General features: G+C 38.6%; 1 protein-coding gene across 2 annotated transcripts in view; it reads right to left on the bottom strand.

The window, feature by feature from the left end:
* The window catches only part of ANO10 (anoctamin 10), an 86,363-nt gene that overhangs the window by 46,308 nt on the left and 12,798 nt on the right, over positions 1 to 27,257 (bottom strand). For both annotated transcript variants that reach the window (XM_054160952.1, XM_054160953.1), the window contains exons 7-11: positions 26,848 to 26,903; positions 24,877 to 24,951; positions 23,767 to 23,949; positions 21,684 to 21,875; positions 20,166 to 20,294 (exon numbers count right to left, since the gene is read on the bottom strand). In XM_054160952.1, coding sequence (XP_054016927.1) covers positions 20,166 to 20,294; positions 21,684 to 21,875; positions 23,767 to 23,949; positions 24,877 to 24,951; positions 26,848 to 26,903 — 635 coding nt within the window. The remainder of the gene's footprint in view (positions 1 to 20,165; positions 20,295 to 21,683; positions 21,876 to 23,766; positions 23,950 to 24,876; positions 24,952 to 26,847; positions 26,904 to 27,257) is intronic.

The following is a 27,257-nucleotide window of genomic DNA, read 5'->3' as shown; positions in this document are numbered from 1 at the left end:
CATGATAGAAAGAATATCAAAACTGTGAACATTCTGGTAGCTAGACAGTGGTAAAACTACAAGGGGTTTTTGGTTGCTTTCTGGGGTTTTGGGGTAAGCTTTTTCTGCCCCACACTCCAGTATAAAATGTTACAATGGCTCTTCAGGAAAGATCTCAATGATGGATAAACTTACGCTGACAATTCACAGTCATTTCAGTTTTTGTTGTCTCCACTGACTTCCTAGTAATCCACTTCAGTACAAATGTAGTCTTGTTTTTATTTATTAACTTCTTAGTTAATACAAAGTACAAAACTACAAAAATAAAGATTCCATAAAATACACAATTATTAAAAGAGGCTAAAGTGGTGAACTGAAATCAAGGGCTACCTGTTCATACATCAGCAATTTTTTACAGTCACTGCAGAGCACAGTTACAAAGGTGAAGGTGGTGTGGACATCACAATATTCAGTACCTACAGATAATATAAAAACCTCTTTATGTGCCACAGCCAGTCTCAGAGGTCTCTTGTACGTAAGTTCAGGAATCCCAAAAGGAATGATGAGAAGTTCTGCCTCTGTTATGGTGGTCCCTATTATTAGGCCAGGTCTTGCTCCCCCCATCAGTTTTTCACAGAATCATGGAATATTAAGGGCTGTTACTTGAAATTTGAGAGGGTTTGAAGTAGGCTGTTGTAGCAGTGGAACTGGTGGTATTTTTTTTTATTGTCCAGTTTTGCTCTTACTTATCACCCCCTGAAAGAACTGAGCTTTTGAAAACAACTTCAAAGAAAGGACATCTAATCTGCAGAGATGACTCATACAGAAGACAAAACATTTTATATGATGAACTGAGGACTTGAGCATAGGTAGCCACCTTTAACTGAACAGCTAAATACCAAGAAAATGTACCAAAGGAAGACAAATTTAACATCTTGTTGAATGTGTGGTAGTCCCTAACAGGTATCATATAGCCCTTGTAAAAGGCAATTAGCTTGGAGTGGCTTAAAAAATGGTCTAAATTCAAATTCCACCTGCTTACATAACATTAACATGCAGTAGAAAAAACAACAACAAACAAACAACACACAAGAATAACTTAAGAAAGTCATTAACACATTATATAGCACAATGCAGTTAATATGTTGCTATATAATAAATGCTCAGGTGCACCCTGAAGTCATTTTCATGAGCAAAGGGATCTGACACATCCCAGTGTTCTTCTGATCTTCTGTTAGTAAAACATGTGATAAAGAATGTTTTCAAGGAGGAGGAAAATGTGAGCAGATAAGGACCTAGAATGCTTTAAAAGACATAAGATGAACAAAGCATTCTTTCTTTTGTCAATTCCCATATTAAGGCAAACTATACACTCCCATTCTAGGATTAATTTGCAAGCAGGTCAAGCTAGATACTTAAGAGACCCAAAAAGCAAAACAGAAGAAAGGAAGCTAGCACTTCCATTAACTGGTTACATTCTCCACTTTAGAATGAGAGCAACCTGTGAGACATAGAGGAGTGTGTCTCAATATGCAATCATAGAGGAAAAAAAAAGAAGCAGTGAAATGGCTGGAACTCCCCACCAGAATTCAGGTGGTATTACATGCAGCTAAAATTGGCAAGGTACTTTATTTTTAACTTGAGAAATGTGACTCTTTTGTCATAGATGAATTGAAGATCCTGACAGCAATGAAGACTAGGAAATAAAGCATCTGTGAATGAAAATTATAAATTGCAAATGCTGCCTCCATGAACAGTTTATCCTGCAGATAAAAACTTTTTCACAGAATCACAGAATGTTAGGGGCTGGAAGGGACCCCTCTGCCAGAGCAGGATCACCTACACTAGATTACACAGGAATGCATTCAGGTGAGCTTTGAGTATCTCCAGAGAGGAAGACTCCACAACCTCCCTGGGCAGCCTGTTCCAGTGCTCCCCTCATATTTACATGAAACTTCCTATGCTTAAACTTCCACCCATTGCCCCTTGTGCTGTCACTGGGCACCACCGAGAAGAGCCTGGCTCCATCCTCTCAGGACTCACCCTTCACATATTTATAAACACTGATGAGGTCACCTCTCAGCCTCCTCTTCTCTATGCTGAAGAGCCCCAGCTCCCTCAGGCTCTCCTCGTAAGAAAGATCCACTCCCACCACCATTTTTGTGGCTCTGCACTAGACTTCTTCAAGCAATTCCCTGTCCCTGTCTGTTCCCAGAACTAGACACAGTATTCCAGATGTGGCCTCACCACGGCAAAGTAGAGGGGGAGGAGAACCTCTCTTGACCTACTAACCACTCCCCTTCTAATACAACCCAGAATGGCACTGGCCTTCTTGGCCACAAGAGCACATTGCTGGCTCATGGTCAACCTTCCACCCACTACGACCCCCAGGTCCTTTTCCCCTTTACTACTCTCCAACAGCTCAGTCCCCAAGCTAAAATGATACATGGAGTTGTTTTTTCCCAGGTGCAAGACTCCACACTTACCTGTGTTGAATTTCATTCAATTTTGCCCTGCCCAACTCTCTAGCCTGTCTAAATCTTAATGAATGGCAGCACAACCCTCCAGTTTGTCAGCCACTCCACCCAGTTCTGTGTCATCATCAAACTTGCTGACAGTGCACTCTGTTCCAACATCCAGGTCATTGATGAATATATTGAACAGCACTGGTCCCAGTACTGACCCCTGAGGGACTCCACTAGATACAGACCTCCAACTAAACTCTGCCCCATTGACCACAACTCTCTGCCTTCTTTCCTTCAACCAGTTCACAATCCCCCTCAGAACCCAATCATCCAGACCACACTTCCTCAGTTTAGCTGCGAGGATGCTGTGGGAGACGGTGTCAAATGCTTTCCTGAAATCAAGATAAACCACATCTACTGCTCTACCATCATCTATCCACCTGGCTATGGCCTCATAAAAGGATATCAGGTTGGTCAAACATTACTTCCCTTTGGTAAAAGTATGTTGACTTGTGGAAGACTTATAATATGCATAAAGCTATCAAGGACCCTCCTCCAAATGTCTGTGGGAAACCAAGCTATCTTTTCCTTTCGAAAGTAGGTGGTAAGTTTGAGTCATACATTCTGTTCTATATTAAAAGTGGCATTACACAACCATAAAAGGATTGCTATGTTTACTTTGAGAACAGGAAAAGTAACCAGCAACAGCCTTCATAGGAGTAAATAATAAACACAATAATAGCTTTAGCCTTTCTCTTCCATTCTTCTCAGCTTAGTGGAAGGAGGCTCATTCAAACATCTTAAAAGTATTTGATATATGTAGTGTCACAATAGCTCTATGAGGCAACCAAAGAATTACCCAAAGAATTAAGCCAGAGGGCTAAGTCTCTCATCCTAGTCACCCTGGAACTTTCAGGTTCCTGTCATTCTCCACTATTCCTTGTCTATATTTCTCTCAGAAGTAAAGAACAGGTTTGAAGAATAAGTCAGTCATAGAAATAGAGTAAAAGAAGATATGCACAAAATTATTTAACATCTGGAACTGTTTAATCCTTTGTTTTCAGAGTTTTCAGAGGTTAGCCCAGGTAATTACTATGCTATTTCAACACACTAGTATTATTACTTTTTCATCTGGATGAGAACTCATTCTCATTTTCTTATAGAGCTGTAAGAAGCTGTAAAATTATCTATTAATTTTTCTTTTTCTTGTAAGTGTTTTCTATCTGTTCATTAATTCTATCCATGAAAAAATTTAGGTTGTTTTATTACCATTCCATAAAATGCAACTACCAGCAATGCAGGAAATCAATCTAACACGTGCATAAACCGCTTGTTACCAAGCCCCAGCAGTTTACACTGGACTATCTGTAAAAATGCACTGAAAACTCTTCTTTTTATAAATAAGGTCTTTCTCTTACTTGCTTTCTCTGGGCCAGTTAAACTACTGTCTGCACTCTAGTGCAATTTTGGTTTCTGTAGGCAGCCTAAGCCTCTTGGTCTGGATCTAGATTTTCTAGTAAACATTTATCCTCTCTTTTAAGCCATGAGCTTATGTATGAGGTTCTTAAGATCTGGCATAAGTGTTACTAGTCTAAAGTTTAACAGTCAGACACAAACCAGGGAATTGTTGCATCTCAAGCTGCACCAGGGGAGGTTCAGACTGGATGTTAGGAAGAAATTCTACACAGAGAGAGTGATTGCCCATTGGCATGTGCTGCCTGGGGAGGAGGTGGAGTCACCATCATTGGAGGTGTTTAGGAGACTTGATAGGGTACTTGGTTGCATGGTTTAGTTTGGGTGGTGTTGGATGATGGGTTGGACGTGATAATCTTGAAGGTCTCTTCCAACCCGGTCTGGTCTGGTCTATTCTATTCTATTCTATTCTATTCTATTCTATTCTATTCTATTCTATTCTATTCTACCAACATTAATTCTAAATAGAATTTGGGACCACCTGCAGCAGCACCTTTTCCAGCATCCCCTACAATGATCACCATCTATTACACTTTATTAGTTACCAAATTCTAGGAAAATTAATGCAAAGGCATTTAATATAGTGGCTCAGCTATATTTTAAATGTCACATAGAACTGAAGAGTGTCACAGAAATAAAAATGCACATGTCTCAAAAGTCTAATCTCTATGCATTGATTCAAACACATTGCCACAACAACCCCATGCAGTGCTACAGGCTGGGGTCAGGGTGCCTGGAGAGCGGCCAGGCAGAAAGGGACCTGGAGGTACTGGTCGATACTAGGCTGAACATGAGCCAGCAGTGTGCCCAGGTGGCCAAGAAGGCCAATGGAATCCTGGCCTGCATCAGGAATAGTGTGGCCAGCAGGAGCAGGGAAGTCATTCTGCCCCTAACTCAGCACTGGTTCAGCCACACCTTGAGTACTATGTCCAGTTCTGGACCCCTCAGTTTAGGAAAGATGTTGAGTTGCTGGAACATGCCCAGAGAAGGGCAATAAAGCTGGTGTGGGGTTTGGAGTACAAGCCCTATGAGGAGAGGCTGAGGGAGCTGGGGTTGCTTAGCCTGGAGAAGAGGAGGCTCAGGGGAGAACTTATTGCTGTTTACAACTACCTGAAGGGAGGTTGTAGCCAGGTGGGGGTTGGTCTCTTCTCCCAGGCAACCAGAACAAGAAGACACAGTCTCAAGCTGCACCAGGGGAGGTTTAGGCTGAATGTTAGGAAGACATCCTTCATGGAGAGATTGGTCATTGGAATGGGCTGCCCAGGGAGGTGGTGGAGTCACCATCACTGGAGGTGTTTAGGAAGAGATTGGATGGGGCACTTTTGTCATGGTTTAGTTTATTAGATAGTGTTGGATGATAGGTTGGACTCGATGATATCAAAGGTAGTTTCCAACCTGGTTAATTCTATTCTATTCTATTCTATTCTATTCTATTCTATTCTATTCTATTCTATTCTATTCTATTCTATTCTATTCTATTCTATTCTATTCTATTCTATTCCATTCCATTCCATTCCATTCTATTCTATTCTATTCTTTTTCCTCCTGTTCAAGGACCCTGTTTTCATATGGGATATACATTTCTCAACATTCCCCATTCTTTTTTTAGAACTTACCACAAAATCTTGGCTCACTTTTCCTATAGATAACTTGCTGACGTTCATAGGTAGCAATAAATAGTAACAAAAAATGAATGTATAATTGCAGTAAATAAGCAACCTTGCAGTAAATGCATAACCTTGATTTACATATTTTCCAAACATCTTACCTATTATCTATCCTTTAAAATCTGATAATGCAAACTTTTCTGAGACAGAAATATCTTCTTAAGCAAGACAATGCAATCATACTTAGCTGCAAATCAACTATTAAGCTCTTAATGAAGCATACATCAGCCTTTATGCCAAGTTACTTTAATAAGCACTGCAAAATATTAGGATAAGAATGTCAAACCAATTGACCTCATGCTACCTATTTTGCAATAAATTGTTCTCTTAATTTTTCTTGAATTAAACACATGGACAGTTTCAGCAAAAAATTATCATGATCTGCAAAGACAAAATTCATGTGAAGCCAAAGAAAACATCAGCCCAACACATGGAAGGAAGTTTAAATTGCATTTGCAATAACTGCAATTTAATTTTTATTGCTGCTTTGGTAAAATAAATTAACTTTAAAAAAAAAATCCATATTTGTCACAGTAATTGCAGTGGTCCAAGCACATTTTAAACATAGAAAAGCTCCAAGCTGATGGTGCAGACTGTGTTAAGTATGCAACATATAAAATACTCCCACTAATTAAAATAATCAAATGCCTTTAATTTTGTTTCAGTTTCTGCTGGGATAGTCCCTTTTTCAAGAAGAAAAAAATAAATACTGTGTGTCAGAACACAGAACACCAAGTAGACAGGGAAATTAAAATGCCTTGTTTCTATTTTAAAATGGGAAGAAGGATGAAATAAATTCAATTTCTCATTTCTGAGAATTACTATTTAATGATTTCATTGGTAGCTTGGAGAATAAACAATCTTTCAGAGCCCAGGCCTTGTGCTGTTTGCAAAACACAGAGAAACAACAATTTTGTTCTCTATTCCCTCAAGTATTACACGAGACTGTCTGATACCCTTTGCCTGCTTACTTGAGCAACAGATGCCATAAATATATTTAGATCTTAATTTTCACCTTCTTAATAAAAAATAAAAAAGGCAATACAGTCCTGAACCAAAAATTCATCCACTGGAAAGGCACATATATACAAAGAGCTTTTAAGAAGTACTTATGACTTTTAAGCTTTTAAGAAGTACTTATTTCACACATGTAAATAGATAATGTGGAAAGTCTGTAAAACAGTCATATATTTGCTGATAAAAGTAATTCATGCACTCTAAAGGAGTAAATTATGTCCCTTTATAGGACCCTGTTTGTTTTTGCTATTCACCAGGAACTGTATGAGCTACCACTCCAAAAGCTCTTTGTCAGCAGATGCTCAGGCAGTTCTGTGGCAATATTACAGGCAAGATAGAGCAATGGACAGAACCAGCAGCAGAGCTGCTTCAACAAAATTCCAAAAATTGTGAGGACACCAGCAACAAAGATAAAGGCTTGAACACCTGTTTGCTGAGATGTCAGGAAGAACTTCATGCATTTCTAGGAATTCAGTGTTAAGCATACGAAAAAGGAAACAAACTCCACACCTTTGCAGAAGGACTCCTAACCACCAGGTCTATATGCTATCCTACTCAGATCCTACATGTTGCACCTCAGCTCTTCCTCGCAGAGCCTAAATTCACTTTTGCCCTCAGATGCACGTCACAGTGCATGCCACCTTTCTCCCCTTGCCATAATGCACTTTGCACCAGTGCTCAGCTTTCCTCAAACCCATAGTGTTCAGTCTCTGCCTAGTGGCACTGACTGGGGAAAGGCAGTTGCTCCTGCGGAAGCACAGCAGCCAGTCCCACAGCAGCCATTCCCAAAGCAGCCATTCCCACAGCTTATTGTCCTTTGTCCAAGTTCAATCCTCATTTGATTCTGTTTCTGCCCACAGAAAGGTGTGTCATTTTTCAGTTCTCTGCATAGCTCTGCATGAAAAAAACCTGCAAACCACCTGCTGGGTCTACAACAATGCTCTCTGAAGAAGTTGGTGCTGACAGTAGTGTCAGACTCCAGATTACCCAGAAAACATGTGGTGAAGCTTTATCTTTGCCCTCACCTCAAACCAGACCATTTTCCTTTGCCTTACTCATTTGACAGTGGTTTTAAAATTGCAGAATGTGAAAGCTGCATTTAGAAAGTTATGAAAATAAATGTAATACTGTTACTTGAGTAAAGAACATGCAAACATCCAACAGTCTGTCCCTGAAAGAAAGCTGAGAATAAAAGACAAATGGATAATGATAGCTTTTCACAGTGAACCTCTAAGAAACTGCTTCAGGTCTCTTATGTTTAGTCTTTTTGTTCTACAAAACGTTCCAAAAAATGTAATTGAAAACATAACAAATCTTTCTTGCAGCCTGATCACTGTGCAGCACTGTTGGGGGGAAACAAATCAAGTAAGCTGTTCCCACCAAAAGGCTTTTTTTCACCCTAAAATGAAGTCCATATGTGGATGAAGCATATCCCTGACCACAGGATCTAGCCAAACAGCATCTTAAAAAAAAAAACCAACATAAAACCTAAAAGCATTACCTTCAAGCAACTATTGAAAAACAACTTTGACAGCACTGATCACAGCTACTGTTTCTGCTTCATTATCTTCCTTTAAAGAGATGGACTTGCACAACAACTAGAATAGAATAGAATGGAATGGAATAGAATAGAATAGAATTAACCAGGTTGGAAAAGATGTTTGAGATCATTGAGTCCAACCTATCACCCAACACTATTTAATCAACTAAACCATGGCACCAAGTGCCCCATCCAGTCTTTTCCTAAACACCTCCAGTGATGGTGACTCTACCACCTCCCTGGGCAGCCCATTTCAATGGCCAATCATTCTTTCTGTGAAGAATTTCTTCCTAACATCCCCTATTAATATATTTGTAGAAGGATTTTAGTGTTGTCCTTCACAGCAGTAGGTAGTCTAAGCTCTAAAAGGGCCTATGCCTCTCTTTTTCTTGCAGGACCTAGCAACATCCTTAAACATTCCATGGGTTACCTCACCTTTCTTCCAAAGATGATACACCCTCTTTTTTTCCCTTAATTCACCCAGAAGTTCACTGCCCAACCAGGCTGGCCCTCTACCCCAGCAGCTCATCTTCTGGCACATTGGCACAGCCTGTTCCTGCACCTTCAAGAATTCTTTCTTGAAGTAGGTCCAGCCCTCCTGGACCCTTTGTTTTTAAGGGCTGTTTCACAAGGTACCTTCTGAGTTAGTTCCCTAAGTAACCTGAAGTCTGCCCTCTGAAAGTCCAGAGTGGAGGTTTTATTGCTGCCCCTCTCAGCTTGACTGCATACTGAAAACTCAATTATTTTATGGTCACTGGAATTATCTTTTAGATGTTAAGAAGAGTAATCTGTGCTTTAATAAATACACTAACTCAAAACTGCAGGGGAAGAGAGCAGCTCAAGTGACCCCATTGGAGTGCCTGCCTCTGCTGTTTTGCCTGTTTTGTTTTTGTTTGCTTCTGTGTGATATAAATATTGAAACATTTGGCTCAAAATACTCCAAAGTATACACAGGAGACTTGCAGAGCCAATGCAGTGTCAAGCAGAGGAAAAGCAGAGCAAATGACACCCCATCTTTTTATGCAGTATTTTTGCCAAGGTTTACTCCCCACAGTCAAGACTTAAACCACCATATTAGCTGCATTATAGAAGCAGAGTTAAAAGTTCACAAGAACCTTATCATTTAGCAATAAATGTGTATCAGGTAATTAGAAGGAATTAATTGTCCTGTACCAGATTCTAAATCCATCATTACATATTTTCCATATACTTTAAATACTTTAAAACATGACTACAAGTGAAAAACGTAACGGAACACTGGTCTTTGTCAGACCAGTTATTTGTGCTTAGGCAACTTTCCCAACAGCCAATACAGTAATGTACACAGGGAGCTGGGATTGTTTAGCCTGGAGAAGAGGAGGTTCAGGGGAGACCTCATTGCTCTCTACAACTACCTGAAGGGAGGTTGTAGCCAGAAGGGGGTTGGTCTCTTGTCCCAGGCAATCAGCACCAGAACAAGAGGACACAGTCTCAAGCTGTGCCAGGGGAAGTTTAGGCTCCAGGTAAGGAGAAAGTTCTTCACAGAGAGTTGTTAGCCATTGGAATGGGCTGCCCAGGGAGGTGGTGGAGTCACCGTCCTGGGAGGTGTTCAAGAGGGGATTGGACGTGGCACTTGGTGCCATAGTTTAGTAGTCATGAGGTGTTGGGTGACAGGTTGGACTTGATGATCTTTGAGGTCTTTTCCAACCTCATTGATTCTATGATTCTATGATTACTACCTATATTGACCCAGGATTAAAATGTTTTTCTTCACATAAAGTGTGTTTTTGGTTCAAAGGATCAGCAGCCGAGTTTTACTATATTGCAAAACAGTGTCTATATGACAACAAAACAGGCATTGTTCCGTGGGCACAATTCAGAAAGCTTTCAATATTGAGTGAAAAACTGCTTAAGTGCTCAGATGACTCATTTCAAGTTATTTCTTTTCCATCAAGCAAAATCATTATTTTGCTTGTTCTGGCATCTGTTAAAACTATTTTAAGTCAACTTTGCTTTGTTTATTCTCCATAGACCAAATGGCCAATCACTAGGGAGATATCTGCAGGCAGGAATGCAACATATCAATTATATCTGGGAAAGTATAAAAGAAACAAATAAATAAATGTCTTTCTTTTTCAAAAAGTATACAATGAAAACATTTCTGAAAACTGGTTCCACAGGTCTGCTAGACTGAAACAGCTTTGAGTTGTTTCTTTGTGGTTTTGGGGTTTTTTTGCTTGTGGTTTTGTTTTGTTGGGGTGTTTGTTTTTGTTGTTGTTGGTTTGGTTTGATGGGGTTTCTTTTCTTTGTTTTGTGTGTGGGAGGTTGTTTGGGTTTTTGGTTCCCCCTCTCTGTTTAGTGTGTCCCACAAAACACACCAAAAATTATCCTTTATCGGAACTGAAATACATTTTCAAATGTAGTGCTGACCTGGACTAAAATACCCACCCTCCCAAACAATACTAAGGAATTTCTAAAATCCATCTAGTTTGTGAATATGGTTAAAATGCTAACACAGAGAATTTAAAGCTCTAAGTCTAAGCATGCAGAAACCATTTTGAGTAACTTGGGAAATGAATAGGGAGAAAGGGCACCTCCCAAAACAACAGAATGCATATTATAAATGTTCAGAGCTTGCCTAATCAAGAAGTGACTCCAATAGTGATTTGTTTACATCTTTACTACTTTTCTGTTCAAGATCTGTGAAATATTTCAAAGGCATAGTCTAAAACTACCACAATATGGAATAACATGTACATTCATACCACTAATGAGGTCAGTATAGTTCCTTATAGATATTTTTATTCTGGTACAAGAACAAATTATGTCACTTCAGAGGCTTGTCAGAATTTTAGTTCATGCAATATACTGGTATAATTGATGCACCAAATAGAACAGAATACAATTAACCAGGTTGGCAAAGACCTTTGAGATCATCAAGTCCAACCTGTCATCCAACACTATCTAATCAACTAAACCATGGCACCAAGCACCCCATCCACTCTCTTCCTAAACACCTCCAGTGATGGTGACTCCACCACCTCCCTGGGCAGCACATTCCAATGGCCAATCACTCTTTCTGTGAAGAATTTCTTCCTAACATCCAGCCTAAACCTCCCCTGGCACAGCTTGAGACTGTGTCCTCTTGTTCTGGTGCTGGTTGCCTGGGAGAAGAGGCCAACCCCCACCTGGCTACAACCTTCCTTCAGGTACTTGTAGACAGCAATAAGGTCTCCTCTGAGCCTTCTCTTCTCCAGGCTAAGCAACCCCAGCTCCCTCAGCCTCTCCTCAAAGGGCTTGTGCTCCAGACCCCTGGCCAGCCTTATAATTATATTTGTACCATTTAAGCTTCCTTAGGCTAAAACTCAGGGAAAAAAAAAAAAACCATCATCAAAAAGAAAAATTAAATAGCTGTTTAAACTTGAGGTAACATTTTCCCAGTCAAACTCTCTCTCTTGCATTTTAAGATATAATTTGGAGCTATAGATGTGAATAACGTTTGCATTTATTCAACATCAGAAGCTATTAAAAAAAAAAAAGAAGAAGAAGAAACAGCATTTTAACAAACTCATGTGGTTTTGTCTGACAATTTATTTTCCTGCTTGAGGAATTCACACATTGTAAATGAAGGTACCAGTTTACCTCGTCTCTGCATGGTATTTTTCTTTCCTGGTATGCTGTCATATTGCTTGGTAAAAGAATATTGGGTGCAGATACCTGGAATCAAATAGAGTGTAACTGGGGGAGGGGGGGAAATAATGTAATAAACACTTTGCAAATTTAATAATCCCCAAATTAATACTTAATTACAATATGCTTTCTTGTGGTCATCCAGAGCAGAATGTTCATTATGAGGATTTAACTATTTTTTAAATGCAAAAGTAATCAATTGATAGATGATATCTATCCTTAAAATTGATTTAAACTGAAATGAAATTTTGGGTTTGTGAGCTAGAAAACAGGATTGGATGTGTTGGGTTTTGGCCTGCTGGGTTCTTGTGGTTTTTTTGTTCATTTTGTTGGTTGTTTTGTTTGTTTGGATGGTTGGTTGGGTTTGGTTTACATCAAAAGTAGGTAATTATCAACTTTGGAATTACTGAATATGCACACAGCCAGGACAGATTTAAGTTCACAGAGGGCTTGACTGAGGACTGACCAAAAGAAACTCCTAAAAAGCAACAGATGCACAGAGTGGCAGCAGTTACAGAAAGTTAAGAAAGCATACATTTTTAAGTAGTTGTCAGTGCTCAGTGGTAGACAGCCAGAGGCAATAACACAGGGATGAAAAAAGCACAAATACAAGAAAATCCTTTATGTGAAGCAACATTTGAACAGATCTAGTTGAGGATGTCCCTACACACTGCAGGGAGCTTGAAACTAGATGACTTTTTGAGGTCCCTTCCAACTCAGCTGATTGTATGATTCCCCTCATATCACAGGTGCACAAGAAGTCAAAGAATTCCCAGCATTCATTGTATCCAATATTAAAAAAGCCTCTCCTATGCAAAACAAAAGCAGTGATCTGTGTCTTGATAACACTAAAACCTAGATTCAAATATGCATTCACAAAGATTCAAAACCCTGAAACCACATTAAAACATTTCCAGAAGTCAAGAGATAAAGATTTAGGCTATTAAGGGAATAGATAGATCTGGAGGTGAGTCTGGACAGAATTTTAATTTAGGAATATATCTACACCTGGCTAATAAAAAGAAAATTATCAATATGTTAGAAATTAACACCCAAGGTCTCACAAAACTATATACTCATTAAGAGACAAATCAGTAACACTAAATCAGTTCTGGATTTACTATGCACGTAGAGTAAAATCTGGGTGTTCACATTTGCATTATTGAATTTACTCTTATTTTTGTTACTAATGTTTACACTAAATGGTAAAAACCAAAAAGTGGCTACAGCATGGAACTAATTTACTCATGTAAACAGCAGTGCATGTTTCTGGAGATTTTTACAAAGTTAATACATGGTTTATGAATTATGGCAAATTATTGCATTATAAGCAAATATGCTTTAATAATGCCAAACAGAAGGGCTTTGATCTAGTTCTTTCTTTCTCCTACCCTTTGCACAGTTATGCATCCAATAGTCTCCATCTACAAAAAGTTCCTAGGTATTGAAATGACCAGGCCTGAATTGCACAGAATAAATTAGCTCTACCAAGGCCAAGCCAGGCCACAAACCTCTCTCACAAGATATAAGGTCTGGCTGGGAAGAGAGAAGCGTGGGAAAGGGGCAAAACAGCCCATGTTGTCTGTTTATATAAGGGAGATGCAGGCATGATGGGATGAAGCAATGAAACATTACACTTTTCAGGTGTCCACCTCCCTGCATCACACTGGTACTTGGAGGACTCTCAACTCCACGGTTAAGACACCCAGTCTTAAACTCACAGCAGTAACACATCCAGTACTTGCTGGTCTTCAAATTATAAGCACATCTCTTAAAAGTTAATTTCAACCATGTCTCAGGCACACTTGCTGTCTACAAAACTGCTGAAATATTTCATACAACAGAAGTGCTATCATTCTCCTTACCCAGAAAGCTAGTACCAAACTAATATATCAGGGATGGAGGATTACTGTTATTTAAAGTCAGACTGGTTTTATTCCCTAATAATGAGAACTGAACACTTTCTTATTTACAGTAAGAAATTTTAAAATCAAATATTTGTAATCACAGCAATTTGAAAGTTTTAAAGAATTCACACTCTTAGCATATCTTAAAAACATACAGATAATTTTCACTGAGCAAAGTCTGAGAGAAGTGGCAACACCAAAAATAAAGCAGAATCCAAATGAGTTAGCTTTGCATCAATCAGCTCCACAGCTGCCACAGCAACAAGCAAAGGAACCAGCCAAAAGACCAGAAAAGAAGCCAAAGAAGAGGTCCAAGGCTTGGGAGCCAGAACTTGGCATCTGGGTCTTACAGCTGTCAGGGACACTCATGAGAGAAGTCACTGTTGTGCACAGGTTTTAGAAACAATCAGGAAAAACAAATCTAAAAACAAACCCAGAACAACAAACAACCACAACAACAAAACCCCAACAACCCCAAATCTTTATGTACAACTATTAAGAGCAGAAAGGCAACACATGCCACCATTTGTTTTGTCACAGCATGGAGATATCAAGACACTACACCAAATGAGAAAAGTATTATGTGTACAGAAGGACAATTCTGTACTAGTGTGGTAACTTCCAGAGGGATGGTTTCTTCTGCAAAAGAAATACCAGTGAACAAGAATGGAAATAAAAACTCAACAGCTACTGGGGTTTTGTGTTTCAAAATAGAAAATTTTCCCTTAAAATGTTATTATTTAGAAGGGACATAGCCTGTCAACTTAGACTCCTCATTGTGTAATTACTACCAGCAGAAACTCTGCAAAACTGTTGATTACATACCACAGTTGTATGCACTTTTTATTAACAAAGAATAAAATCAAACCAAACTGACAACGAAAACCCCACAACCCACCAAACAAAATGAAAAGGCCACAGCAGCCAAAACAAACCTCTGCATACCTAGAGACTGAGAAAATATGAAGCTGCACTGTCTAAATTAGAGATTCCATAGCTGCTAAAGACAGACAGGAAACGCAGGATGACACCTCCAATACACATTTTAACACTCATTAAACAGAATTTGCAGGATCCCTAAACAAAAGCAGAGAACCAACAGCAGAGACCAACAACTCTAGTTTTGCAAAAATTAATTTTAAGTGCATATGCACACAAAACCCCAAAGCTAGTAGCAGTTTTCAGGAAAGCTGTGCCACAGATTCTGCGCTGATGAGCCAAGCAACTGCTAAACAATGTTTCAAAACAAAAAGAGAGGCTCTTGGAAAGTGCCAAAAGAGATGTTACATTCTGTCATCACCACTCAGGCTTTTAGGAACAGGAAAGAGAGGATACTTGTACCAGGATTCTCACCGCCACTGTGATTGAGCCACATTCCATACTAAGTAGATTCCCAAGGAAATAGCTTGCATGCTAGTGTGCATTGCCAAAATGAAGACATGTGTAGCTCTGATGAAAAGAAATCAGATGTCAGAAGATGCATGGTTCTGTTAAAGAGGTGCTTTAGGCATAGGTCAAATAAATGGCAAAGCTCTTGAAAAGCATAATTTGATCAGCTATTTTAAATTTATTTTCTGTAATCTTTTCTTACAACTATCAGCCTCTATGTCTGGTTGTAGACTGAGATACAATCTCCAATTCCATCTTCTGAATTACAAAGAAATAGTTTGTAATAGTCTAAACTTTGTAGCCTGGTATCCACCTCCTCAACATCACACTTGCATATGTGGAGCTTTTTCTCTCTGTCTCTGGGACAGCCTGAAGCACCGGAAAGCTGTTTCAAGGCAAATTTCTCGAGCAAACTTTTCACTGTTATACAAATAAGCCCTCTAGTGGTACAATAACCATATTCTGAGTTTCTCTCTTCTATCTTTCTTTTTTTTTTTATCTTCTCCAGGAAAAAAAAAAAAAATCCTACTCTTGTAATACCTTTTACTGAAGTTGAGTCAGTAATGGCCCACCTACAACTTCATTTGAAAGCTCTTCATTGAAGATAACAATCTTACTTTATCTTGTGTGGCTTGGTTATTAAATCCAGGGGTAAAACCATAATAATCAAAGAATAGAACTGTCAAAGGTACAAAACCAGTTTTGTATAATGTCACAGAGTTCTCCAGATTTTACAGATTTTTGTGTATACCAATACATAAACACACTAGCAATTAATTCAATCCTTTGACTACCAGAATTATAAGCAAATGCTTGTGTTCTTTCCATTCTAAGCTACTCCCTTTCCTTTCCCTTCCTTCAGGATATTTATCATCAACTTTTAAATGGTAGTCAGTGAACTGAAAACAGAAATATCACCAACCCTGATCTACATTTGCAGCAGTGACTTGCATTTTGATTGGCAAAATGCTGCCACTGCATCAGGGATTTTATTTGTAATAACTCAGCTTCAAACGCTGCCAGACTTAACACTGTCAAATATTCCTAAATATTATGTTACCGTTTCTGAACAGAAAACTAGCAGGCTATGTAGTTTTACAATAAAATAACTGTATTTTCGATTAGCAGGTATGGGTAAAAAGCTCCCATCCGCACACTTGCCCTCTTCCTGTTCATCAGGAACAACACTTTTAATCAACAGTTTTCAAAGAAAACAGAAAAACACTGCAGAATTAAGGTTACACATTGTTTTAACCCACTTCCCCAACTACACTCCAAATGTCTTGAGAGTAAATTCGTCTTTTTTTACTTCAACTCTGTGTAAGAAGTCAGAGGTGATTTGGAACAGTTTTCACGTAACTACAGATGCTTGCTTGTAATGCTCTGCTTTGCACCTGTGCTTCATATCCAAAGCGTTTATTATAAAGCCTGAAGAACTAAATATACTATGGAATATAACTATCTTAAAATTATGTTAATAAATGCTTATAATTTCCTGCTTTAAGGGCATTCATCTACTTCCCTGAAAACTGCACTTGCTGCATTCAGTTAGCATACATTCATTAAGAGGGGAGTTTCATGACTCTGCTCCTGGTTCAAATCACGTTGCCATGGAAGCAGATGAAAATAGGTCAACTGTTCAGAAAAAATAAATTACTGATTTCATACATAAAAATTATTCTTAAATATAATTTTATTGCTTGCCATTATTGATTATTAAATGCTTAAATATTTTATTCTCTTTAACTAGCACTTACTTTGCTTACACAATACATATTCCCATCAGAAGTGTAGACAGTAGTGGAGTTATTGTTAATTAAAAAAATAATTATTTTGCATAAATTCATAGAGGCTAGATACAAAATGTTTACAAGAATACTGCACACAGTGCTTCACTACACCTGTACTGAGTGATGTCAAATGTTTCCAGATAGACATGCTTCCATTTAAAGAGTAATAGTATTATTACTAAAAAAGTACTAACATTTTTAAAATAAATCAATAAATGCCAGGACATTGACAATACCTGTGCTTGGTTTTGGTATGAACAGGGATTTTTCTGTTTAGTTTTGCACCAAAAATATATAAATAGTCAACTGGAGTCTCAGTTTCTTGAATCTGATAAAAAGTAGGTTACCCTATCAACTGAACACGTTAAAGCATAGGCTACTAAAGGAAATTTCACCTGTTTAACACATTCATGCTGCCTACCAAGCGGCTGTCAAAACATCATAGACACACTGTAAAATTCTCATCCTCACCTGCATAAAACACCAGAAAGTGAAATAATTCCCCTGTACCATATTTCTGCATTCCTACTAGCTGATCTAAAATGCTTTTCTATCAATACCCTGACACATCCAACAGATTTTTTTTCCCACCTGGGCACTAATGCACTTAAGATGCACTATGTTTGTCCTAGAGGTTTAATGCGATATATTCTGCTCCTGAATTTTTCTTTGTAACTGAAATGCACAATTGAATCATTAATAACTACAGTAAACATAAACAGTATGTAAGATTTGTGTCTCTCCCATAGTTTAGGGATCTTCCTCCAGAAGAAGTAATACTTACAGAAGAAAGGCTCAGTGGTGCAGAAGTCCCACAGATTTAATCCAGCACAATCCCACAACACTATTGTGCATCTTCCACCCAGCTACCTCTGCCCTGCTCCCTTTTGCCAGTGAACTGGGTCAGACAGCTTCTCCCAGATCAATTCCCTAATCTGATTCATCATGCACCAGATAAAAGAAAGAGCCAGTGTAACAGATAAGATGGGGATAACCAGGAAGCAAAAGCAAAAATAACTTCATCTCTTTTAGCTGTCATAAATCCAAACTGCTGCTGTTAATAGTCCCACAGCATCCAGTAACCCTCTCCTCTTTCCACCTACTGTAATCAAAGTTTTAACCTGAAATATGCACAACTATCAATTAAAAAACCAAAACAACTAGCTTCTGTAACTGAGAATGTTTAACTGTCAAGACAAGGGAAACTCCCTCCAACAGAAGTGAAAAAAATCAATCATTGTGCTCATTTTCAGACTTTTTTTTTTAAACATTATAAAATGTGTTTCACTCTGGAGAACGTTTTTGGACTCCAGAAAGTTGGTAGCTTGTGGTACCAAACTTTGTGCAAGATTGTACAACCCGATCTACAAAGGCAAAGTGCTACAATCTCACTTACTGCATAAAATGCTCATAGACATCCCTCTTTGGTAAAGAATGGCACTCAAGAGTGTATCACACAGAATCAGGAAAAGAGGAGATGTAGGAGAAGGGCTGGTTTTGGATAGCATTGGAACAGCTATGTTTTGCCCTTAAATTAGGAAAGCACACTTTATCAGTAACTGAGAGAAAGAAAGAGGGGAAGATTTCCCTTTGCTAGAATTAGAGAAGGTTATGTATGGGCTCTGACGTAGGATAGGATAGGATAGGATAGGATAGGATAGGATAGGATAGGATAGGATAGGATAGGATAGGATAGGATAGGATAGGATAGGATAGGATAGGATAGGATAGGATAGGATAGGATAGGATAGGATAGAATAGAATAGAATAGAATAGAATAAGCCAGGCTGGAAGAGACCTTTGAGATCAAGTCCAACCTATCATCCAACACCATCTAATCAACTAAACCATGGCAACAAGCACCCCATCAAGCCTCTTCCTAAACACCTCCAGTGATGGTGACTCCACCACCTCCCTGGGCAACCCATTCCAATGGCAAATCACTCTTTCTATGAAGAACTTCTTCCTAACATCCAGCCTAAACCTCCCATGGTGCAGCATGAAACTGTCCTCTTGTTCTGTCACAGGATGCCTGGGAGAAGAGACCCACATCTTGTAACTGAAGGGAGAAATTTGGCAGAATTTGATTGGATGTGTTAGAATGTTGTTTTGTTATTTTGACCTATTGTATGCCTTAATTACATGCATGCCACTAGAAAATAACCCAAATAAGTTACCAAACAGAAAAGGACCTGGGGGTACTGATTGACAGCCAGCTGAACATGAGCCAGCAGTGTGCCCAGGGGGCCAAGAAGGCCAATGGAATCCTGGCCTGTATCAGGAACAGTGTGGCCAGCGGGAGCAGGGAAGTCATTGTGCCCCTGTACTCAGCACTGGTTAGGCCACACCTTCAGGGCTGTGTCCAGTTCTAGGCCCCTCAACTTAAGAAGGATACTGAGACTCTTGAACGTGTCCAGAGAAGGGCAATGAGGCTGCTGAGACACCTCAAGCACAAGCCCTGTGAGGAGAGGCTGAAGGAGCTGGGATTGTTTAGCCTGGAGGAGGCTTAGGGGAGACCTCATTGCTCTCTACAACTGCCTGAAAGGTGGTTGTAACCAGGAGGGGGTTGGTCTCTTCTCCCAGGCAATCAGCACCAGAACAAGAGGACACAGTCTCAAGTTGTGCCAGTGGAAGTTTAGGCTCGAGGTGAGGAGACAGGTCTTCACAGAGAGAGTTAGGCATTGGAATGTGCTGCCCAGGAAGGTGGTGGAGTCACCAACCCTGGAGGTGTTTAAGAGGGGACTGGATGTGGCACTTGGTGCCATGGTCTAGTAGTCATGAGGTGTTGGGTGACAGGTTGGACTTGATGATCTTTGAGGTCTTTTCTAACCTTACTATGATTCTATGATTTATACTCATCACACATACTTGCTTCAGATAAGCCTTGCAGGAAACACTCATAAAGATCATGTAGGAGGTCTTTATAAGACATACTAGGGTCACAAGCCAAGTAGAGAAACACAGAGTTCACAAAAATGTAATTGCTTTGCCTCTTGAAATGCCACTGTTAAATTACTGAAATACATGAAGCCACAAACACTCTTCCATACATTCCCAAGATACTGTGTATGACAACAACATTTACAGTACACAAAAACACAGAAAAAAATCAAAAGCCAAGATTTTGAAATGCTTCTTTGACAGAGAAACATTAATTACCTTTTAACATAACAGGGGCTGGGAGGGTGAGGTTGTCTACTGGCATCACTTCCACTTATGTTCATGTGATTTGATACTGAAACACATGCATTTTTGGAAGGCGGACTTACCTCTACCAATGCCACAGTGAGAACGAGGTCCATTTTTGAGTCTGGGAAAAGCGCATTCACTTGTGGAGACATTCCAATCAGTATACAATTAGTTACAACTGATATTACACTCATAGTTTCAAAAGCCAGCTAAAATAAAGCACAAATATATTTGTAGTTATTACTCTTATCTCTCCTTTGCCAGCTCCTAAATAGCTCTGAGCAACATCTCTCTGTTAAATCCTCAGAAGACCCACTATTTTAACTTTGTATGTTCCTTCATCTTTTGAATTCTATGATATAAGACTTGTTTGGCAAGCAGTCCAGATTTCATCAGCTTTAAGAACATGCATGGGCAAGACCAGAACAAAACTGCTTGGCATTCTGTATTTTTCTCCAGTTTGATTTCTCTATGTGCACATATGTGTGTTTGCTCTAAAGAAGTTAAATGGTATTTTTCCACAATTCCAATGTTAAAATGCAGTTTGATTATAAATTACACATTTTAATGACTTAATATTAAAAAGACTTTTCCTATAAGTCCACTTCATCAACACCTATGTACATGTCTAATGACCTTTGCTCAGAATTCTTGGTTCACACCTTTTCTCAGTATGTTTCATTTGAGGTTTCTCAATTTACTTTCTCATCTTCTAGTTGTTTCATTTGGTACCAACATTTACAGTCTCTCCAAATTAAACAATCCACAAGTTTATTGTGCCTTTTGTCTCTATTGTATCTTACTAGAAAACTTTTAAACTAAGGCTAGAATATAGGTCATCCCCTACAAATTTCCTCCAACCTACTTCATGGTCCTTACAAAGCCACTGCTATTACAGAACGCTCAAGTCTCTTGGATGCAACTTCATAGCCCTCTTTCTTTTCAGAAAAATACCTCTTTTTTATTTTTGGAGTAGTTTTACAAGGCTATTTTTAGTCAGAATCACTTCACTGGTGCAACACACTCAGCAGGCTCCACACTAGCTGGGTCTAGCATGATTGCACAAGCAAAGGACTGACAATAGAAAATCTGTAACCTAGTACTACTAGCATGAAATTGTTTAGATAGACTACCATGCTCCTGCTCACAGATCCAGGTTATATTAAAATTAGTCAGCTTGAGTTTCAGGAATCACAAGTGCACACAACTAAGCATGGCTTAGGAATTCAAGTACTCACCCACCATTTTTCAAATTTTCTGAAGCCCCTGCTGCTCTCAACACTTCTGAGACTGCATCAGATGTTACCATTTCTAAAACACCTTGTGTCTGAAGACTACCAGGCAGTATCTGGCATCTCTGCTTTGTTGCAGTTGCAACAGGACTACAATATTACATATACAAGGACTACAGGAAGGATTTGTTTTCTTGTCACAGGCAGCTGAAAGACACTTGGATATACAGATGGATAGATACTATCCTAAGGCATTGAAGAGCACAAAGTACCTACTAAAGTGACTGATGGGTCAAACACACAGTTTAAATACATTTTTTGAAACCACTTTTAAAACAAATTAATAGAAAAAGGCATGAAAATTACCTGCCAAACACCAATATTTGCTGTGGGTTCTGCAAATGGACGCTTGTAAACTCTACACATCTTTAAGGCATCAGAATATATCTCTGTGATGTTATTTAATACTGCAAAGACAGCTGCCAGTGGATAAACACATGAGAAAAGACTCACATAGCCAAACTGTAAGAACAACTCCAGGTAATCATCAAAAGTACCCTGAAAAACAGAGCAAAAACAAAAACAACTTTAACCCTCCAAAAACCAAAACAAAGAAACAAAAACAAACAAATAAACAAACCCCACACCGTAAGACAGAATTAACAATAAAAAGACAAGTCCTCATTCCAAATCAGTTGTTTGGGAATAGCTGGTGATAGAAAAAAACAAGCCATAACAAAAAAAAACAAAACAAACAAACAAAAAAAAAGTCCTACTTAATTAATCTGCAATTATTTAATTACTCAAAACTTCTTAATAAGGGAAGGCCACTATGTTAACGACATTTCAGTGTGTCAGGTTAAGGGTTGGAGACTCAAAAAGCTAGAGGAAAAGAGGGCAAACAAAAAAATAGAATTAAATGTTAGAGTAAATGAAGGAACAAAAACATAAGAGAAGAGCCTGAAACATAATTCTGTCAAGACACCTGCCAAATTCCCCAGTTATTAAACATAGTCAAATGCTTCCCTCTTGTGACAGATTTAATTTTATAAGTACTCTTGCCTGCTAACAGCACACTGCTTGCAAATAAAACCAGTGGCACAATAAAAGTATTTTCACTGAAAATAAAATTAAGGCCCTGAATACACAGTGCCTTGAACTGAAACCAAATCTAGCAGTGGATAACTCCAAGGTAAAGTTGTAACTCTGCAACTAACCTGTTTGGTCCCCACAGAATATTATTCTGGGCAGAAGAATACAAAAGGTGCCAGCTCTGCACAGGAAGCATCCCTCAATCTGACTTAGAGACACCCTGCTAGCTTTGGATGTGCCAGCTGAGAATCAGAAGGCAACTCAGTTCTAAGAGATAGAGCTTATCTGGTGGGGTATATCAACACTTTCTGGAGCTATGCTGGCCTATCTGCAGGTACAGTGCTGGATTGTGCTGATTTACAATTTCAGACACTAGCTCTGGGATTTCTGCTGTGTTTTCCATTGTAAGATAGACATGCTCCCTAAATCTATATCCGTATAAAAACCTTCCCAGAGGAACCTAAGTATTAACTTTAGTATAGTTTGTCAATTGCAAAGGTAGAATTTCTTCTTTCTATTCCCATTTTGTGGCACTTTAAGCAGAAAGAGAGGATTCTGATACAGTCTTAATATGAAATTTCACACTGCTATCCTCTTCTATTTAAAAGGTACTCTATCTACATATAATTATGATTCTGCAAAAGTATAAATCATACAGTATTAAGACTCTTTTGACTATACTTCACCTGACCCATCATCTGATCAAGCAACTTATCAGTCAGTCTGTATGGCCTTAACATACACACTGACGTCTATTTTGTCAACTTCCTTTACAACTCCAAGTAATACATTTTACAGGGTAGAAGGTGGTCAGGAACAGAAGCAGGATGCCAGCAAATGCTGAATTTACAGTCACAAGAAGAAAGCTTCCAGCACTAGTACTGGTTTGAAAAGCTGGTCTCTTCTGCCCTCTGTGTTTCTGGCCCCATCCAGACATTAGTGCACTCTCTCAAGCTATAGTTTAATTGATAGTTTAAGCTACTACCACTGCAAAAGTGAAATGAACTAGAAACAGCCTCCCACTTCCCTATGCCAGGCTACTCATCCTAGTAGCTTTCAGGCTTGGAGATTAAAGGCATATTACACAAATACTTCCTCTAGTGATATGGGGCATTAGGTAGATCCAGATTCAGATGTTCATTACCATCCAGTCATTACAGTGTATCTGGAATCCTGCACTGTATCAGTTTTATAACCCAGTGCACTGTATATCTCTATAAACAACACTACTAGCAAAAATGATGAAGGTGGAAATAAGCTGCCAAACCAGACAACCAGAAATATTTTAGGTGTCACCAGCTAATGTCTCTTGTCAACTACAACATAGAAAAGGAGTTTTTACAGTAGTAAAACATACTAAATAGGTGCCCATTTCTTTCTCCAGGTTGACTTGTTCAACTAATGACAGGTCTGTGTCTGTTTTCAGAGAACCCATGCGTTTCTTCATCCTCTTCTTATGTCTCTTCTGGAGCCAGTAAGGAAGCAAGGATTCTGCAAATTGATTAAGGATCTGCGAAGTTATCAGCAAAGTGGCCAAGCTCTACAGTTAAAAAACAAACAAACAAAAAAGAGAGTAGATCTGTGACAAACCAATGACCATTTCCAATTTTGTACATTCTAGTAACACTCTAAGTTGTTATGCTATGACAAAAGGTGGCTAGCCTAACAAAACCAGCAACAGCACATGGGAGGTGCTCTAGTTCCTATTCTTCGCAAGTGATGAAAAAGGACAAAATAGGAGTTAGATGTCTAAATATTTTGTGGATCTGAATGGATCTTGAAGGCAATACAGAAAGTCCAATAAAGATGCCCACTAAACATGCCAAGGACAATTACAGACTTATACAAAGAAATAGTTGTTTCTATTTTAATTCTTCTGGCTTTTTACCTTTAAGTATATGAGATGTCATGTGTGGCAAGAAGTTTCTGTTGTTTTGTTCCTTGTATTTAGAGAGAAGGTATTTTCTTTATACCAGATTTTCATGCATTTGAGTGTGAAAGATGTTAACAAGAGACAGATGATTCAAAATACCAACTACAAATTATTTTGAATTTATTTATTCACAACTCCTCACTGTAGTTGTAAACTTAATCATACCCCTATCCTCAAAAGTCTCTTATTATGAACTCTACACAGAAACTAATTTTCTAACGTAAAGAAGGAGGAAATGAAAATTCTCCAGAATTATCTGTGTGAGGGAATAATTTATTTGAAAACAGTACACAGGGAAAGGACAGCTCCACTCTGTTGTTGTGATTCTGCAACTGTGCTAGAGGAACTGAAATACAGGAGCTTGATTTCTAACAAAATATATACGAAATATATTCATTATGAAATTAATGTATTAAAAAAAAACAACAACAAACAATAACAAAATGTGAAATCACAGTTAAAAACTGAAGTCTTCCTTCAGTCAATGCTTTACTTCCATAGATTCATCAACATTAAGATATTCTTGGAACTCACCTGCCTCAAAAGCTTCATATCAAACAGTACAAAGGCAATGTAGAAGAGAGATGCAAAGCAATTTAAGAAGTTGAACTGCAAATAAAAATAGATGTCATTAGTACTCAAGCAAAAGTTCAAATGCAGAGTACCTAACTTAACAGTTACATTGACTGAATAGCTTCCATGCAGATGTAAACTGTTCACTAAAATTTTCTGTACCATTTTTAAAACTTCAGTCAGAAAACTCTCATATTTAGTATTGTTCTTATTCAGATTTTCCTTTGACAAGCTTAATGCTTTCCAAAAGCATGCTATACAGAGAGAATTGCAACTCACTTATGAATTGTGGACATTAAAAACACATCATCCTCTACTAAATTTTCATCTTCTGGCAGCTTCCTCATAAGTAATGCACTGAAAGGGACATACTGATCTTATTTGGCTTTGGTTTGGTTATGTTTTTTTATAAATACTTCATAAAAATATACCCATTGGATAACATATCTCTCAATACGTACAACTGTTCCTTGATATATATTACTTGAGCTTTATGTTTAATCATTTCAAGTGGTTTTAAGACCAAGAGAAATATTCCCTGCTTCTATAATGGGAAATAATCACGTTATTGTATCTCTGCTTTGAAGCTCTGAAGTTTTCTACTTACCATTTGCTATCAGTGCTGGAGTTCCCTTTTTGGAGAGAGCTACTCAAAGGGTGAAAGTGAAAAACTGGAGAGGGACTTACATTTGAGAATTGAGAATTATTTTTTGTTAATGTAAACTTCCTATGGGGAAGAGGTGGTGATACATTTTGAGAAAGGCAGAGAAGAGGAGAGGCTGAGGGAGCTAGGCTTGCTTAGCCTGGAGAAGAGGAGGTTCAGAGGAGACCTTATTGCTGTCTACAACTACCTGAAGGGAGGTTGCAGCCAGGTAGGGGTTGGTCTCTTCTCCCAGGCAACCAGCACCAGAACAAGAGGACACAGTCTCAAGCTGCATCAGGGGAGGTTTAGGCTGGATGTTAGGAAGAAGTTCTTCACAGAAAGAGTGACTGGCCATTGGAATGGGCTGCTCAGGGAGGTGGTGGAATCACCATCACTGGAGGCATTTAAGAGGAGACTGGATGAGGCACTTGGTGCCATGGGTTAGTTGATTAGATGGTGTTGGGTGATAGATTGGACTTGATGATCTCAAAGGTCTTTTCCAACCTGGTTAATTCTATTCTATTCTAAAACTGTAAGTGATATGTACAAGAGCCTTACTTCTACAGGTTACCGGCAACAGAAGTATAACTAGCCATTTGCATGGCAAGGGTAAAAATAAGGAACTCTGGAAGATGTTTAATCTTCTCCAAAAGGAAACAAGAAATCTCGAAATCAGACAATCTTTATAACTGCTTTTGCTAAATATCTTGTATAAGAATTCCAGTTTTACAGTGCAGTTCCTTAGAATCAGTGTTCTATCTGGATGGCTGCTCTTTCAGGTTTCTAAACTTACATGCGTACAGACAGAAAATCTATTTGTTCAGGGACAGAGAGTAAATAGGCCAGCATGTACTATACACTGCCCAGGAGCAGACGGACATGTATCTCCAGCCTCCTCTGACTAGTAGTCTGAATGGTAGAACAGGAAGAAGCTAATACACAGACTTCCAAAACAGTTTACCATGAAGTCTTGCAAAAGGTGAAAGGAATAGTTCCAAGCTGAAGGCAGGACACCAGTTAACAGAAAACCATACATGTACAAAATCCTAATGGAAAAACAAATAGATACAAATAAAGCCTCTACTCTCCACTAGAAAGAAAGGCATCTAAAACAGTCTAGCAGCTACTGCAACCACAACAGTAATACTGTTTACTCTGACATTTGTGCTAGTGTTTGGCTTTGAATAAAACTGTAGGGGCAACAAGGCAACACTAGGGAAGCTCTAACAAAACTCATGACAAGTTCTCTTTCTAAATAAACATAAAAGCTACTTATACTACATACTTACCACTAAAACCTTTAGAATTAAATGATTTTGATAAGAAGATTCCAGCCTGTGATTTTCTGAAATATCAATACAATATTGATTAGTAAACAGCAGAAACACTTATCATGTACTAGACATTATTATACAACGAGTAAACAGAGATTTTTCCTCCATTTAAAAACTGCTTAACCAGTAGTTAATGGGCAACAGTTTCTCCATGACTTTATGGCAAAAAGAATTTATACTGTATCACTACCCATTTAACCTATGAAACTAATCTGATGCATAATACAGATGTGTGCATTTTTGGCTACAACTCTGCTATTTTTTTCTACTGCAAAGGTTTTTCCTTAAACATCTTTGTTAGAAGAGCTGTTTCATAACAGAAAAATCATCCATCATTCTTAGGTCTTAATAAAATGTGCCTAGTT

Source organism: Dryobates pubescens, chromosome 4, assembly GCF_014839835.1.
Source record: "Dryobates pubescens isolate bDryPub1 chromosome 4, bDryPub1.pri, whole genome shotgun sequence".
Lineage (NCBI taxonomy): Eukaryota > Metazoa > Chordata > Aves > Piciformes > Picidae > Dryobates > Dryobates pubescens.
This window is presented reverse-complemented; position numbering and strand designations above follow the sequence as displayed.